General features: G+C 45.3%; 1 protein-coding gene across 1 annotated transcript in view; it reads left to right on the top strand.

The window, feature by feature from the left end:
- The first annotated feature begins 899 nt into the window (after positions 1-899).
- Positions 900-17500, top strand: part of LOC135114160 (extracellular matrix organizing protein FRAS1-like) — an 80006-nt gene continuing 63405 nt past the window's right edge. Inside the window, exons 1-2 of the mRNA XM_064029921.1 lie at positions 900-1242; positions 13373-13822. Of these exons, the coding sequence (XP_063885991.1) occupies positions 13714-13822 (109 nt within the window). The 5' untranslated portion in view covers positions 900-1242; positions 13373-13713. The remainder of the gene's footprint in view (positions 1243-13372; positions 13823-17500) is intronic.

Genomic DNA, 17500 nt, shown 5'->3' with positions numbered 1-17500 from the left:
TCTTACTGATTTGCGTCAAGACACCTGCGGAACTAAATTTGCAAACTTCTTTTTTTTTTTTTTTTAATCGTGCAATTTACCTTTTTTTTTTTTTCAGGTGGGGGCGGTGAGCGGCATATTGAGTAAGCTCTCCCCCCCACCTTACTCCGCCTCTCACTTCTTGCATGCTTAGACATACTCCATGAAAAATGTGCCTCTGATATCTTCCTCGTGTTCTTCTTTACATCTTTAGTACCACATTTCATTATCTTGAGTCTTATCCTCATCATCGCCTAGCTGCCCATCCTCCACTAGGTGACAAATGAGCACACTTGTCATGCCTGTTACTTGGATGCCACAGTCACCTTTGTACGTCACTTGGTCCGTATTTTAAAACGCTTCAATGTCTGCTGTCGACTACTTTTAACGGGCTGTAGTCAGTGAAGTTTTCAAGAGTACTTTCATGCTTCCAGTGATAGTTTAATCAGGATTCTGTACTATTGAAAGGAAAAATCCCCATAATAAACCATATAATAATCTTGGTAATGGGAGTTAACGGAATTTTCAAAGCATGTTTCCATGATTTTAATGATAGTTTTAATAAGGATTCTATACCATTAAAGAAGAAAAGAATAACTCACCCTTAATAACAATCAGTAATCTCGGTGGCCTTTGAAAATAGACAATGAAAGAAAAATGACTTTAAAAATACGAGCCACTGAGGAACAAGTGTGTATCCCTTCTGGCATCCTAAGTGTCCGCCTTGTTCCCCACCCAGCAAGGAACTCCAGCACATCGTGACCTCCCCTCCCTCCTGCTGCGGGTGGCTGCTGAATGTAGAGCCGAGCAGTCATCACCCTCCCCTCCCTCTCCCAGTTTCTCCCCCTGACGCCTGCCCAAGCATTCATCATTCATCGCCACGCCAGCACACTCACCTGCCTCTTCACTTCATACCCAGCCATCACCCACAATCTTCGTTGCTATCAAGTCAACAGCCACCCTGCCATCCATCTCACGCCCGGCAATTCAGTACCATCACTACAACTAAAGCACAAGTCACCCGTCCCCACTACCTCCCCCACTGCCGCGACTGCCACCAGCCAGGACCACACGAGCCAACCAGCAACTCCCTTCTCCCTACTCGTCCGGCGGGCGCCACACTGCCGCCTGCCCTGTCGACTCGGGTCTCGCAGTCAGTCAGATCTTGCGCCAGTCTTCGCCCAGCCGTCGTTCGTGGCGCATTGTTCGCTCTCTGCTCTCAAGGTACGCGCACCTGAGCCGGGACTGTCGTCTCTTTCCACTCGTTCTGTCCACGATCACGCACCGCTTGCTATCTTATGTGAGTGCACGGTGTTTATTATTATTATTATTATTATTATTACTATTATTATTATTAACTCGTATGTTTATTTATTTATTTATTTAGTTGTGTGTGTGTGTGTGTGTGTGTGTGTGTGTGTGTGTGTGTGTGTGTGTGTGTGTGTGCATACACCGTGTTAGCAACAAGTCCACGGTAACCGGTTGTCACTCACGGAGACAAGATGACTGTTGTTGCATCCAGTCAGCGTTACCAAAACATTTACACATTTACACACTTACATATACACACGCAATGATAACATGCGAAAGTGAGCTGGTTGCGGAGCGATTCCTGTTTGGCGCGAGTCGTTATCGTGAGTCTGCGTTTACCAGTTTGCCAGTCGTGCCTTGCCTCGCCCTCACAGTTGCGCGGTCGTCGGCACCACCCACGTGTCGCGCTGTGCATTACACGTGATTAACCCCCGTCGTTACTTTAATCAAACACACGGTATTTCTGGCCCTACTACTCGCTACTGACGGATAATGGGTGGTTCTTTGCAGGTGGGGGCAGTGGCGGGCACGAGCTGCGGCACAGGTGTGGAGTGAGGGTTGCGGCGGGTCAGGGCACGCACACACTGAGTCCTGTCAGATATATAAGAGGGTAAGGGGTGGCGGGGTGATGAGGGAGACACTTGAGCACCATTTCTTTGGGAACTGAGAGGTGTTTGACCCTTCATGTGTGCGAGAGAGAGAGAGAGAGAGAGAGAGAGAGAGAGAGAGAGAGAGAGAGAGAGAGAGAGAGAGAGAGAGAGAGAGAGAGAGAGAGAGATAATGATGATGATGAAAGTGATAAAAATTGATAGCTATTTGGAAAGTAACATATACACATGATTGCTTAGAGAGAGAGAGAAGAGAGAGAGAGAGAGAGAGAGAGAGAGAGAGAGAGAGAGAGAGAGAGAGAGAGAGAGAGAGAGAGAGTTTGTGTATGTATGTGTGTGTGTGTGTGTGTGGGCACGGAGAAGGGAGGGGAAAAAACAACAAAGACAGCCATTCGTTTATTTCATCTCGTGCCCCACAACGACTTATCCGATTACTGTCCGGTACACTCGTTGCCCAGGCCATCAGGACGCGAGAGTACCCGCGTTAACCTCCACCCTGCGCCCCACGCCACCCACCGCACCCGCCCACCCTCGTGAAGCAAGCGAAGGAGAGGAACAGTACTGAGGAAGGTTGACGCGGAAGGAGAGAGAAAGGGAGAGAGAGAGAGAGAGAGAGAGAGAGAGAGAGAGAGAGAGAGAGAGAGAGAGAGAGAGAGAGAGAGAGAGCAAATCAGTTAAGGAAGAGGAGAAAAGTGCATTACTACTATTTCTATTGCCAAAGTTAACGTTGATGTAACTTAAGTACGTTATACTTGAACGGAGAGAGATTGACGCGGTAGGAAAGAAAAATAAAAACACGCAAAAAAAAAAAAAAAGGCAAATCAGTTCAAGAAAAGAAGAAAGAACTGCATTACTACTACTATTACTACTACTAATACAACAACAACAACAACTATTACTACTACTGCTACTATTACTACTACTTCTACTACTGCTACTATTACTAGACTTAACGTTGATGTCATTTAAATGCGTGACACTGAAAGGAGAAAGATCGACGTGGTTGGCAAGTAAAAAGAAAGAAAGAAGAAAAAAAAAAGCGAATCATTTAAGGAGCAGATGAAAAAGTGCATTACTGCCGCTACCAAAGTTAACGTTAAATATGTCGTAAAGAATATAATAACGAGGTTTAAATGTGGGGAGTAATTGTTTTTTTTCCTTGTCTTCACTTTAACCAGAGAGAGAGAGAGAGAGAGAGAGAGAGAGAGAGAGAGAGAGAGAGAGAGAGAGAGAGAGAGAGAGAGAGAGAGAGAGAGAGAGAAGGGGGGAGGGTCAGTACACAGGAAGATGATGATAATGGAAAGAAGGAGTACTCGAGTTTCTGACAAGATTTATTGCTGTAGTTAATGCAATTTTGCGGTGAATTATGAGAGAGAGAGAGAGAGAGAGAGAGAGAGAGAGAGAGAGAGAGAGAGAGAGAGAGAGAGAGAGAGAGAGAGAGAGAGAGAGAGAATATCTAGACTGTAAGACCACACAGAAACAAGCCAAGTCACGTACAAACTGATAAACGAAGTAGAGATAGATAAAAAAAAATGAAAGAGAGAGAGAGAGAGAGAGAGAGAGAGAGAGAGAGAGAGAGAGAGAGAGAGAGAGAGAGAGAGAGAGAGAGAGAGAGAGAGAGTCTGTCTGAAATGAATTAGAGTATAGCATGAGTTTAGCGTCGTCTATATTTGCATCGTCGAGGGTCGGGGAAGAGGAGGAGCACACACACCCCTGGGCCAGCCACGTCTAATAGGTAATAACACACCGCCCGATGACTTACACTCTTTTTCAGGCAGAGATCAGGAAACCGCATCTATCATTTTTTATTTCTAGGGTGCATGCATGTGTGTGTGTGTGTGTGTGTGTGTGTGTGTGTGTGTGTGTGTGCGGGACTCGTGTAGCTCATCACCATCATTCGTTTTTTCCCCACGGGTCAGAGTTTACGAGTGAGTGATGCTGATAACCGGAACGCTGCAATTTTGTCCCTCGTGTGGTGCAGTGCTGAGGCTGCGACCGAGCGCCAATGAGCGTAAAATATGGAAGGCTGTAAACGAAGATTACCGCGAAATTCTGCATCACCGTGGCATTCCTGCGTGGATCAAGAGCAGAGTTGTTTTGTTCGTGAGAGGAGACTGACTGAAGGCATAAAAATTGGGAAGAAAAGCTCACTCAACTTGCCGCTTCCAAAAAAGTGATAGAGAATAAAGCAATGTTGGTCGATTTAATTCCGGAGGTGTCTTGATGCTTCTCTTTTAAAGCAGTTCAGGTCGTGAGAAGAAAAAAAAACGGAAACAGGTAGAGAGTTCCAGAGTTTATTTAGACTGTATTAGATTTCTTTCCGTCCTTTAAAGTAGAAAGAAAGGCACGTGAATTATGTGCATAAGCATTATTTGTCTACATCATGACTTTTTTTTTTTTCTTGATTGTGATCAGACTGGTTTTTTGTTCCTCCCTTCCTTGGAAAATAAAGAAAACTGAAAATTAAGTGATAATGGTAGGTTATTTATCAGCGTAATCTGAAAAATTTTCTTAATTGTGATAGAAAGTTTATAAATCAGTCATTTACCATCAATCAATCAGTCAGTGTCAGTCAGTCAGTCAGCCAGTCAGTCAGTCAGTCTCAACCAGTCAGTAAGTCACAGTCTATCAGTCAGTTCTAATCAGTCATTCTCACTCGGTCAATTATCCTCAGTAAATCTCATTCATTCAGCTAGCCTCAGTCAGTCAGTTGCTTTCATTCAGTCATTATTAGCAAATCAGTCTTATTTTACTCATTCAGTCAGCCTCAGTCAGTCAGTCACTTTCAGTCAATCATTCATCTAGTCTCAGTCCTTCGGTGTCAGTCAGTGAATCAGCCAGCCAACCACGTATAAAAAAAAATCCCTTTCACTTCACACAACTGATGATATTTTACTTTCATCAATATACTAAACAAACAAACTATCGCTCAGCATAACTTTACACTTTCCTATCGCATAGTAGTAGTAAAAAAATAAATAATAAGCTATAGAAGTATTCAGGCCTCCTCGTCGGTCAATAAGCAAAGTACTCCTCAACACAACTTTACATATTCCCTTAACAGCACAGTAAAAAGAAAACACGTAGGCAATGAAGTAGCTAAGCTCTCCTCTCAGAGTCCACACGAGTGATGGCGTTCTAAGTAGCGGGTCACATCATTCACAAACAAATCAGGCAGATCGTAAGCCTCGAACCCACTTGGCCGAGAGAAAACAAAAGAGCAGGGTGGGCGCGTCTCAAAGCGTAAATATTTCTTTGTTTATATATGACGTCACGGTGTTTGTGTCTTCCCTCTGGCCGGACGATATGTTTTGACGCGCGGGATTGTGAACGGACCGAAAGAGGCTGGGATGAAAGGGGTGATAGGTAGCTGGGGATGTGTGAAGGAAGAGAAACTGAGGGAGGGGGAGCGGGTGTGTAGGTGGGAACGGTAAGATGAGGGGGCAGGGATGCAAGGATGCTGTGATGGATAGGTAGGAAGGATAGGAAAAGAGGGAGCCAAGGAGTTAAAGTTGCTGCGTTTGAGCTGATTCATGTCACCTATTTATTTTATTTGTTGTTTAATTGTAATTTTGTGATCAATGTATTTCCTTGTTTGCTAACTGGCTAACTTACTAACTGACTAACTGACTGACTGACTGACTGACTGACTGACTGACTGACTGACTGACTGGCTGACTGACTGACTGACTGACTGACTGACTGACTGACTGACTGACTTAATATGAGGTAGAAAAAAACCGGTCTAGGGAAGTGGTGGAACATGTAGGTAGGAGCGACATGACGAGGCGTGTAGTGTATCATGACTTGTGGCGAGGAGGCAGCGGGTAAATGATGAAGGATATGTTGTTCCTTATGATTCGAAGGTTTTCATTTTGTTTGATTGTTTGTGCGTATCAATGTGAAAGTTAATGAAAGGTGAGGGGTTTTATTGAATGTTTTTACTACTTCTACGTGATAACAAGATTTTACATTTATATTTCTTTTAGTTGAATATATCAAAATTTATCTGATTTCATAATTTTTTGAACGAAGGAAGGAGCACATGAATGGTGGTTATTCTTTTCGTTTCGTTTGGAATAATGGGTCGCGTCAAGGTGCATAGTGTAAAGTAGACGGGGAAAGAGGAAAAGTAAAGAGGAAGTTTGATTTGAAGTGATGAACCATCGAAAGAATCAAGCATACTCTACCTTCAGTATTTCTCTTATTCCTTCCTTGCACGTGTTTGTTCTCAGTTACCATCCTCCTCCTCCTCCTCCTCCTCCTTCTTCTCCTCCAAATCCTCCTCCAGCTCCTCCGCCACTCCTCCTCGCCATGTTTATAGCCGCGAAGGTTTAGTCAGGAGTAGGAGCAAAGAATAATCAAGCACGCCACTCAAGCCACGTGACATTATCATGGCTGGGAAAATAACAGGTCAGGAAGGGCGTGGAGCTCCTTGAGAGAGAGAGAGAGAGAGAGAGAGAGAGAGAGAGAGAGAGAGAGAGAGAGAGAGAGAGAGAGAGAGAGAGAGAGAGAGAGAGAGAGAGAGGCTGAGTGACGGAATGCGTGACAGGCAGACAAAAAAACACGAATGAACAAACAGCACAAGACAAGTGGATAGACATACAGCAACACACACACACACACACACACACACACACACACACACACACACACACTCTCTCTCTCTCTCTCTCTCTCTCTCTCTCTCTCTCTCTACTTTATATAGGCTAGCTTGGTTTAACTGTCTCTCTCTCTCTCTCTCTCTCTCTCTCTCTCTCTCTCTCTCTCTCTCTCTCTCTCTCTCTCTCTCTCTCTCTCTCTCTCTCTCACACACACACACACACACACACACACACACACACACACACAGAGAGAGAGAGAGAGAGAGAGAGAGAGAGAGAGAGAGAGAGAGAGAGAGAGAGAGAGAGAGAGAGAGAGAGAGAGAGAGAGAGAGAGAGAGAGAGAGAGAGAGAGAGAGAGAGAGATTTGTTTTTATGTCCTTCCCAGATTAGATTAATTTAGCCTAAATATCACGAAGATGAAAGATAGTGGCTGGTACGGGAGGAAGAAAAATAAAAAAAAAAGGACAAGCAGAAGACCTCTTTATTTTTCTGTCTTTCCCTCGAGCACCGGGACAAAAAGTGGAAGAGGGAAGCATTACTCAGCGACTATGAAGAAAAAAGAGACTCATATATTCCTGTTAACATAAAGGGAATCCTCCCCACAACTCCACTCCCTGCCCCAAAGGAGGTCATCGTGAGGTTACTGATGAAGCAGAGACGCTGAATTATTTTTATTTTATTTATTCATTTTTTCCTAGATGAAGCGAGACTAAGAGAATCTGCATGTTTATCTTTGTCATCTAGGCGGCAGTAGTGGACAGTTTTGCTTTGAGGGAAGGTTGTCGTCACTCTCTCTCTCTCTCTCTCTCTCTCTCTCTCTCTCTCTCTCTCTCTCTCTCTCTCTCTCTCTCTCTCTCTCTCTCTCTCTCCACAGACTCGTGCTTTCCGTCCTTGCTCGCTTGTTTGTTTCGCTTCACTGTGTTAGCCTTGCATGGATGGCAGATTGGAACGTGAACGCTTTGTATTTCTTATCTGCCCAGTGAGATCCGGCCAAAGAATGTGTTGTGTTGCTTTTGTATATGAGGAATTCATTGAGCTTCCTTGAATTTCTGTGACTGGTGTGAAATTACTGAATCTTGCTTGAAGTTGTTTGCGTATATGTCAGTTCTTTTCCCAAGCCAGTAGAGGATTTTGTTTTTTATTTATCTATTTTCTATTTTGCATTGTTGGATCGAAGACTTCATCGGGATTCCTTGCAGTTAAAAAATTATTATGAAACTGACTTGATCCGTCTTGAAATTGTGAGCTTATCAATCAATACTCTAAGATATAGCACGGTAACAGTTTTTGAATGTTTTTTGTTACTATTTTATTAGAAGAACTGTCAAACTTCCATGCAGTTCAGTTAATAATATGCAAATCACGAAATCCAGCTTGAAACTGTTTTACGAGTCAGTGTTTCCAAAATAAGACATGGCAACAGTTTATTTTCCGCTAAATTTTGCTGTCCACGCATAGCAAACTAAATTTTCTGGTTGTATGCAAGAAAGCAACCATCAATGAATTTTTCCGACACGTTGAACCTTTTCTGCTGTGCGTTTAAAGGCTCGTATTCTTAAACGCTTAGTTCTTCCATCAGCACAATTTTCAAAGACCACAGAGTTTATTGATAACATTCCCGGGAGCCCCAATTATTGAGCTATCATGAATGTTTATCCTATTAATGATGCAGAATCCTGACTAAACTATCATTATGAAAATCACAGTTAACTTCCAATATAGTCGTGACGATGCACCAAAACATCTGAGAATACAATATACACTATTTTTCAACACTACTACTGTACTACATCTTTTCATCTCAATTATCCCACTCTTTTATACCTCTGACTTCACCCCCCTGCATGTCTATCTCTTCCTTATTCTATTCTATTCCACATACTCCGTCAGGTTCCTCAGCTAACAAACACCATGCCCCCTCACCTGACACGAAACCAATTACTCGGTTAGACATGTTTTCACCTTCACACGAGTCATCGCAGCTAATTTCCGAGGAAGAGAGTGCAGGCAAAGCTCTCGTCTGTGTGTCTCTATGTCCCACACTGACTGACCACGGACAATAGGAACATATGGTGGTCTGTTACCTGAGTCAGTCGGGCAGGTGGCGACGCACGCGACCAGGCTAGACAGAAAGCAAAGTCGAGAGAGAGAGAGAGAGAGAGAGAGAGAGAGAGAGAGAGAGAGAGAGAGAGAGAGAGAGAGAGAGAGAGAGAGAGAGAGAGAGAGAGAGAGAGAAAGAAATGGAGAGAAAGGTACAAAGAAGGATAGCGTCCGTGTCTGCATGTAAGAGAGAGAGAGAGAGAGAGAGAGAGAGAGAGAGAGAGAGAGAGAGAGAGAGAGAGAGAGAGAGAGAGAGAGAGAAAACGAGAAGGAAGGAGGACAGGTCAGAGGGGAAGAGGGGCGAGTGGTGGTGAAGGAGGCGTACACGTAGTAGAGGTGGAGAGTGAGGGGAAGGGAAGGAGAGGAGGAGGTGGAGGAGGAGGAGTCAAGTGAGGTGGGAGAGGCAGTGCCGTGTTGAGGAAGGGCTGAGTCACTGCGGGTTGGTGAGGGCGAGTGAGGGTGAGGGGGCCACGGAGGTCAGTGTGTTGTGATGAGGAGGTGGTCTTCTGCGGGTAAGGGAAGGGGCAGGGAAGGGGAGAGGCAGAGAGGAAGGGGGGCAGGCGGTGAGTCACATTGTTGCAACTAGTTATTCCTGTTTGAACATTTCTGCGTCAGGAGAGAGAGAGAGAGAGAGAGAGAGAGAGAGAGAGAGAGAGAGAGAGAGAGAGAGAGAGAGAGAGAGAGAGAGAGAGAGAGAGAGGGTGGGGGGTACAGTATGTATTCAGACATGCAAATAAACAGAGAGAGAGAGAGAGAGAGAGAGAGAGAGAGAGAGAGAGAGAGAGAGAGAGAGAGAGAGAGAGAGAGAGAGAAAGTCACAGAATGCAGACGCAAACATGCAAGCAAACAGATAACAATGAATCGAATAACACATGCATGAACCTTTGCCTCCCTGCCTCCTGCCTGCTGCCTCCCCAACCCTCCCAAGCAATCCCGCCATTCACCATCAGAACAATATAGAATAGAACAAACATATTAACGAAAATGCACGTGTTTGTTAAGTAAAGGAAGGTGTTGACACAGTCCCGCTCCCTGCGCACCGTAAACTGTCACAGAGTACTGCCTCGCCTTCACGCCCGCCGCACACCACACACATACACACACACACACACACACACACACACACACGCACCAAACACCGCCTCGCCACAACACCCAGGGTCCGCCAAGCACTTTTCGCCATCGCTGTCTCAATCTGAAACACTTCGCCACACCTTCACTACATTCATTAGGCTTTAGTTGAAGTGACACGGGTTTTTAAAGGTGTTTTTATGGTTTTAGTGAGAGATGACCAATATTTCTACATTACTGACAGGAGAAGCACTCTTGAGAACCAGGCAGATCATTTGTGTGGCAGCTGAAAATAGTCGTGGTGAGAGAGCAAAGCGTTTCTGAATTCGGGTCCCTGTCACTTTCTTGCCCCGTCCCGTAGGATTCAGGAAAGCTCCCCTTACCTTCCCTTGCCTTAGATCGGTTCTCGGACGTCTGGAGATTATGAGGTCAAGATTCTTACCCCAGATAACACGTAATTGAGCGTCTTGAAGAGTTTATTTTATGAAGACTGCCTGCCCTGTTGCCGCGCCGCCTCCCCCGCTAATGACGGGGCTCGCCACCCACCCCAGCTGACCCACAGAACACCCTGGTAATTGGACCAGCGCCGGTAGTCAGGGAGTCAGAGGGAGATGATTTTTGCCTAATTATTGATGCTTGATGGAGGGCGTGGAGGGGACAGAGAGAGAGAGAGAGAGAGAGAGAGAGAGAGAGAGAGAGAGAGAGAGAGAGAGAGAGACAGAGAGAGAGAGGGGGAGGAGGGTTGCTGTACCTCATCCCGTATTTTTTTTTTTTTTTACTCTCTTTAACTTGTAGGTATTAACACTATTTTCTTGTCTAGTAAATTGGTCTGCGTTTTACAATTTTTTTTTTCCTATTTTACTATTTGTGGGAGCGGTAATCTTAGCAGGCTTTTCTTTTCCTTTTTTTATTATTTATTTACTTATTTATTTCTTTACGATTGTGTGTGTGTGTTTTTTTTTTTTTTTTTTTTTTTTTGCCCGGTCTCCTTCTACCGTTGAAAAAGTTAAGAAGACTCATGATACCATTCCAGTGACGACAATACAATTAATGGCGTTGTGTTATCTTTCCAGGTGCGGCGGAAGGCTACAGTGGACCCTGAGTGGCCGCCAGATAACGCCGGCAGGAGGGTCTTAATTTGGGCGCCACGGTCAGGGTATGGGAAGGCAGGCAGGGTATGGTCAGAGAGAGGGTATAGGGAGCAAGACGAGGGTAAGGGGGGCAGGGTGAGGGTATTGGGAGCAGGCAGAGTATGGGAGGGCAGGTAGTGTCAGGGTATTGCAGGACAAGTACGGTGATGGTATATAAGGAACAGGCAAGGTACGGAGGGACTGGTAGGGAGAGGGTATAGGGAGCAAGTAGACTTAGGGTTTATGGGGGACAGGTAGGGTGGGTACAGGGGACAGGTAGCGAGAGGGTTGAAGACACCTTGTACTACACTGACCTTCCCTGGGGACGATGGAGTCACTGATACTGATTATAATTACACCTGTTGAGTGGTTCAGGACCTCCAGAAGTGATGTCGACTGGATCTCTCTCTCTCTCTCTCTCTCTCTCTCTCTCTCTCTCTCTCTCTCTCTCTCTCTCTCTCTCTCTCTCTCTCTCTTTCTCTCTGTGTGTGTGTGTGTGTGTGTGTGTGTGTGTGCTCTGCTTGTCTGCCTGCCCCTCCCCCTCCCCCTCTCTCTCTCTCTCTCTCTCTCTCTCTCTCTCTCTCTCTCTCTCTCTCTCTCTCTCTCTCTCTCTCTCTCTGTCAGTAGTTAAGAAGAGCATCAGTCATGTTAAGAAGAGTTAATCCGACAACACACACACACACACACACACACACACACACAGTACTGTATAATCCACTGTCGTTCATTCAAAAAACAAGCACTAGTTTATCGCGCAGCAGGCATTACGTATGAATAATGACGTGCAACAGTAGAGATAAGCAGAGAAAAGAGATCGTTAAAAAGATAGCCAGTGTAAGCGCTTCTGTCAAAAAGTGACCCGCAAGACAAACGGACCACTGTCGGGGATCTACAAGGCGCGAGGGGAGAGTGACGGACAGGATCGCTGCTGAACTCTCCGCTTAGGGGCGTGCCGGCAGTCTCCACCCTTGTTCCGCGCCCGTTTGAATCTTGTAAACAGATCAGCCTGACGTGGATGGCTAGGCGAGGCGAGGGAGGCAGGCGAGGCGACCAGCTGGCCACCCGGGAACTGTGCGGGAGTTATGGGTCAGGGTCCGTATTCTGAAACACTTTGCTGTCTCACCACGACTATTTTCAAAGGTCACAGAGATGATTAGCTGGATTTTGACGAGGGTTTCTCCAGTTGATAATATAGAAATCTTGTTAGTCTGTCACTATAACCGTAAAAACACCCTTAAAAATCTGTCTAGTTTCATCTAGAGCCTTTTGTATGTGGTGCGGCGCAGGAGTGTTTCAGAATATGGTTCTAGATTATCAAGAGGTTTTTTTTTTCCCCCTTCCACTCTCACTCTGCAGAGATCAATCACCCTTATTAGTTGCTGGACAAGTGCTACTGTTTACTAAGAGACAAGGTTTATCTTCAGGGAGTGAAATAGGTTGTTTAATTGGTTTGTGTAACATCTCTTCAGTCCACGGTACTTCAGCGCAGTTCGTTTTTTTTTTTCCGTTTTCGTTAGGTGTAGATGACAGTGATGGTGGTCGTGTGTACGGGTAACATCTTATTTGTGTAAAGTGCACGTAAATCTGAATGAGAGGTTGGTGGCAAGCAGTTCCCATTGTTTTCATAGCTTTACGTAGTGGACCTCGTAAGGTGATGTTCAAAACATCTAGGTAGTGAACTGCGTGTCTTTAAATCGAACAGAGATAAGGACTATTGAACCGTTAAGAATTCAACACACACCAAGAAAAATTAGTGATATGATAGGTGGAGGTAGTTGTCTGATACTGATTCTTAGTTCTGAAATATTCTGTACAATATGGCATCACTTGTTTGACCAATTGTAGATACCTTAGGATTGATTTATGTCTAATCTGGCTTGACTGACACTGATTTTTAATGACTGCGTCGTTATGATTTCGTCCAGAACCTCAGAGTACATTTAGTGATATTAACATAGGCAAACGGTAATATTTTGTTTACTTCTGTTATAGCTTTTAGATGAGAAATGAGGAATATTTTGCAGATTTCATTCTCTCTCTCTCTCTCTCTCTCTCTCTCTCTCTCTCTCTCTCTCTCTCTCTCTCTCTCTCTCTCTCTCTCTCTCTCTCTCGTCTATGGCACACTAATTCACGTTTCCTTAAGCTGACCATGCACATTTAAGGCAACAAAGATTCATTCCATGCGGTACACAGGACATGACACCATCACAGTAAAACATCCAGTAATAACTAAGCAGGGTCCAGTTTTCACTTCTATAATCTAAATAATCATTTTTACATCGTGTGGATATTGTACAGTACATTCTTTTAGAAAATAGGAACGTAAGGCAAGCTGCAAGAAGCCACCAGGTCTACACATTACAGACCCTTTATAAAGCATCACTACCTATATTCGTTATCATCCCTATCCATTAAGTGATCTAATCCTTTAAATCTCCCTATTGACTCGGCACTAAAAACGTGATCACTGAGTCTATTTGATTTATTTCATTTTACACATGTCTTATATCATTACATTCTCTATCAACAGGATCTCATAAAACATCGAAAAACAACCTATAAACAATCTTGCAGTGACTGAGTTGTGTCGTTGAATGGTTTATGGTAACCCAACTGTCCTTACGTGAAGTCAGAAAACCAGTGAGCTCGTGAACCACGGTGGGCAACACGCGGCGGACAATTGGGAAAGCTGAAGAAAAATTGTGGCAGCTGTGAACATTAGAACATTATGGCCATCGGTGCCAGCGTCCGCGTGTGATGATTAGCAAGTGGAATGTTGGCGAAGACTGACTAAGCCTCGAGCTGACAGTGTAAATAGCGCGACTGAGCGAGTGCAGACGGCAGAGAGGCGCAGAGCAGGACGCGGCGGTGATGGAGATGATACCCCGTGAGCTTGGGGGGCCGCCCTTACCCTCCCCTCTGCTGCTGCTGCTGCCGCCACTGTTGCTGCTAGCTGCTGGCACCGCCCCGCCCGCTCACGGTAAGTGTGTGTGTGTGTGTGTGTGTGTTATGCTCTAATAATCTCTCTCTCTCTCTCTCTCTCTCTCTCTCTCTCTCTCTCTCTCTCTCTCTCTCTCTCTCTCCCCTTGCACATTATCGCAAAATTGCCTTATTTCTTCTCCATCAAGCGCACTATACTTTCCGAATTATTGATGGCGGCTTATTTTCCTTTTATTTCTCGTTTTATTTTTCGTAGGACGTATAATTTATGCACTAAAGCAGGGGTATTCTGCGTTGTCATTATTTTTTCTCCAGTTTTCCCGTCATTACCTATTTTGCATTATTCTCTGTCTCTTTCTCTCTCTCTTCACCCTTCACAATCGTTTCCGCCCCCCTCCCTCCTTTCTCCCTCCGCCCTTTTCTTTTCTCTCCGAAAGGGGAAGATAAAAGAGCGGGTTGGTTGCTACATCCTGCTGACGTCACTAACCATTTCGGGGGTGGCGGGCTCTTGTTTCTCTCTCCTCTCTCTCCTCTTTCCTTTTATTCCCTCTCTACCGTCCTGCTCCCCCTATCTACCCTTGCCGTGTCTCCAGTTCATGGTCTCCTCCTCCTCGCCTTTCACCGAGTCCTCTCCATCAGCAAAAACATGATGTACAGTCTAATTTTCTCCGTATTCAGTAACCAACTCATACTCCCTCCCTCGCTTCACTTTCTTACTGTATTCTTTCTTATTTCGTCTTTTTATTTCTTTTCTCTTTCTCTCTCTCTGCGTTCCTCCCAACCAGACACCTGCTATGCCCCCTTTGCTTGCCAGAAAGGTAAGCAACTCATGCAACCTCCCTTAGTTTCTTTTCTTACACTATTCGTTCCCAGTTCCTTTTTTTTTCCTTTTCCTCCATCCCCTGCACCTTTTATATTCTTTTACTCTGCTTGCTAGAAAGAAGGTAACCAACTCATGCAGCCTCCCTTGCCTTCCTTTCTTACATTGTTCTTTCCCAGTTCCTTTTTTTTCCTTTTTTTCGTTTCCCTTCCTCCCTGCACCTCTGTTCCTTTACTAGCCTGCGAGGGGAAGGAGAGGCCAGGCGGACATTCCTTACACCACAAATGGCGCTATTACATGCTGCAGAATCCGCTGTGGAAATCAGAAAATTGCGTGTACACTATTCCTCCTCGCGTTCTTAGGGGCCGTGAGATGCTAGATAAACGTTCCGGTCTGGAGTCTGAGCGGCGCCGTGACAGTCACTGTTTTGCTCCCCCTGCATGCCGACGAGTCACCATGTGGCTGTGCTCCCTCCTTTATGCGTCCCCATGCCGGGCTTCCTTTGGACATTTAGTGGCGTGTGTGAATCTCTCAGTGGGTGGGCCTCGCCTCCCCGGTGGACGAGACCAGACCAACACGGCCCAAGTATTTTGTGTCACTTTGGATTGCTGGTTCGTGGATGCCTATGGTGGCGCGTATTGTGTTCACCGGCAAAGTTCTGGATGAGGCGTGCGCTCTGAAGTGTTTTCAAGCTAACGATCGCCTTGGGAATGTCACTTTGCATACATCGCGCCTAAAAACTAGAATGTTGCTTAGCACTCCCTCAGTCGAATTAAGACATGACGGTATATACATTATACATATTACACTGATAGTTCGTAAAGTCATAAGGTATTTATTTATTCATTGAGATGATATCTAAGCTTACAATTTTTCGTTCATGCATCATCGACAGAACAATAAATCTTTGTACTAATTTATTCATGGCAATTGGCAAACCTGTTTGAAACTTTTACCTATTGATTCTTTTACAGCAATTCCAAGGGTTTTCTAGCCCCTCGCCTTCCTTTTATTGTGCCCTTGGCCACTCTGCACACGTAAACAAACAATAACACTTATCTTCAGTACTGAATCCACTTTATTAGTAAGAGACACGTGAAGAGAGAGAGAGAGAGAGAGAGAGAGAGAGAGAGAGAGAGAGAGAGAGAGAGAGAGAGAGAGAGAGAGAGAGAGAGAGAGAGAGAAGTCTTCCTGTATCATCCCAAGCGGCTCAGACTCGCTGCCTGCCAATTACAAGCAACCTTTTATTCCTCACACACACATTCACCAGCCTGCACCTGCCTCGTCTAGCCATATAAGTGTCTGCATTGACCACTTTCAAGATGGTATAGCGCCAGCCCGCACTTAGATACGGCAATATTTTATAGTTTTATCAACGTTCTCTTCGATTCCATTGAGTGGGAAGACCGAAGAAGACTTGAGACGGTGTGTGGAGGCAGACACGACAAGGATGAACATGAGAAAAGGTTAGCGTATGCAGGTAAAAGTCATGTGGGAAGACCAAAGATTACCTGGAGATGGTGTGTGGAAGGAGACATGGCAAGGATAAACATGAGAGAAGGTTGGCTTAAGTTAGATTTGGAAACCAGTGGGAAGACTAAAGAAGAAATGAAGACAGTGAATGGAGGAAGACATGATACGTATAGATGAACATGAGGAAAGAGCTCGTTTATGGCAGTAAAAAGTAGCCGAGATTCATAAGTCATGCAAACCCTTCAGGAAAAATTAGAACGTTGAAACGAAGTGATGATGATGATGATGATGATGATGATGATGACGTAATACTTTAGGAAGGAGTAAAGAAAAAATCACTTCGCGTCGAGTACTTTCCGTAAAGGTAAACATTTTTAAGGTGTTTATCTCTCTGCGCTCTATGTTTTACCAATAATTACCCTGCCGGAAGGTGTCTCAAATCCCCTGGTAAGTCCCACAGGTGAGGGAGGCGGAAGAGTAAATATTTTTTTACCTCCCTGGGACAAGGATGAAGGAGGCGCGGGGCCACACAGGACTGTCTCGAAGGGTCCCGCCGGAGGCGCTCGCAGGAATTAGCCGTCTGGGTAAACAGCTCAGAGATACCAACAAGAGCAGAGTAAACAATGGCGCCCGTCTTGGAGCCGCGAGAAGAGTGGGAGAGAGCGAAAGAAAAACAATTGGCTCCTCACCTCGAAAACCAAACTAAGAGCCAGATTTTCATTTAGATAACCCGATGAGTGGCGCGGGAGGGAAGTACTGCGGTGCCGTCGGAAAGGAAATGGGGGTGGGGGGAGGGAAGGAGAAGACGGCACCTCTCACGCCTTCCCTCTCGCTGCTACTGACAACTTTACAGCCGCGACCTCTCACCCCCGCCTCTCCAAACAGCGCTCCAGGAGGCCGCGGTGTGCAGCAGACGCCCCACTGTAAATCAAATTGACACTCCCACCCTCCTCCTGGCTGGCTGACTGCACAGGGCAAATAATGGGTGTTTGAATGTCATGTTTGCCTTTGGTGTTTGACTACAAGAAAATGGAGAATGATATACTCGTAGTAGAAATGTTTTTGTAAGCCACTGAAATACTGTGGTGTGGGTATTTTTGTCCTAAAAATATTTATTCAAAACTTGAACTGCAAGCTATATGTTTTATTTTGCTAAGACCATGATTCACAAAAGGTTCTCTTTGTCGCGGTGCCCCAAGGGATGATGGCAGCGCCTTGGCCTTCACTGCGTCTCTTATTTGCCTTGCACTTGTCCTAGGCGTTCGTCCCTCCACGCGTGTTCCTTCTTGACGGGCGTGTAGTTCAGATTCACCGCTCCTCAAAGCCTCTATTGTTGGCTGTGGTATGTGACTGAACAATGTTTTTTATTAGCCTTGTCAAACTACTGCCGTGTTAGAATGCTGACGCCTCGCAGGAGGAGGAGCG

Source organism: Scylla paramamosain, chromosome 2 (assembly GCF_035594125.1).
Source record: "Scylla paramamosain isolate STU-SP2022 chromosome 2, ASM3559412v1, whole genome shotgun sequence".
Taxonomy (NCBI): domain Eukaryota; kingdom Metazoa; phylum Arthropoda; class Malacostraca; order Decapoda; family Portunidae; genus Scylla; species Scylla paramamosain.
The sequence above is the reverse complement of the archived record's forward strand: the minus strand, read 5'-3'. Positions and strand labels throughout refer to the sequence as shown.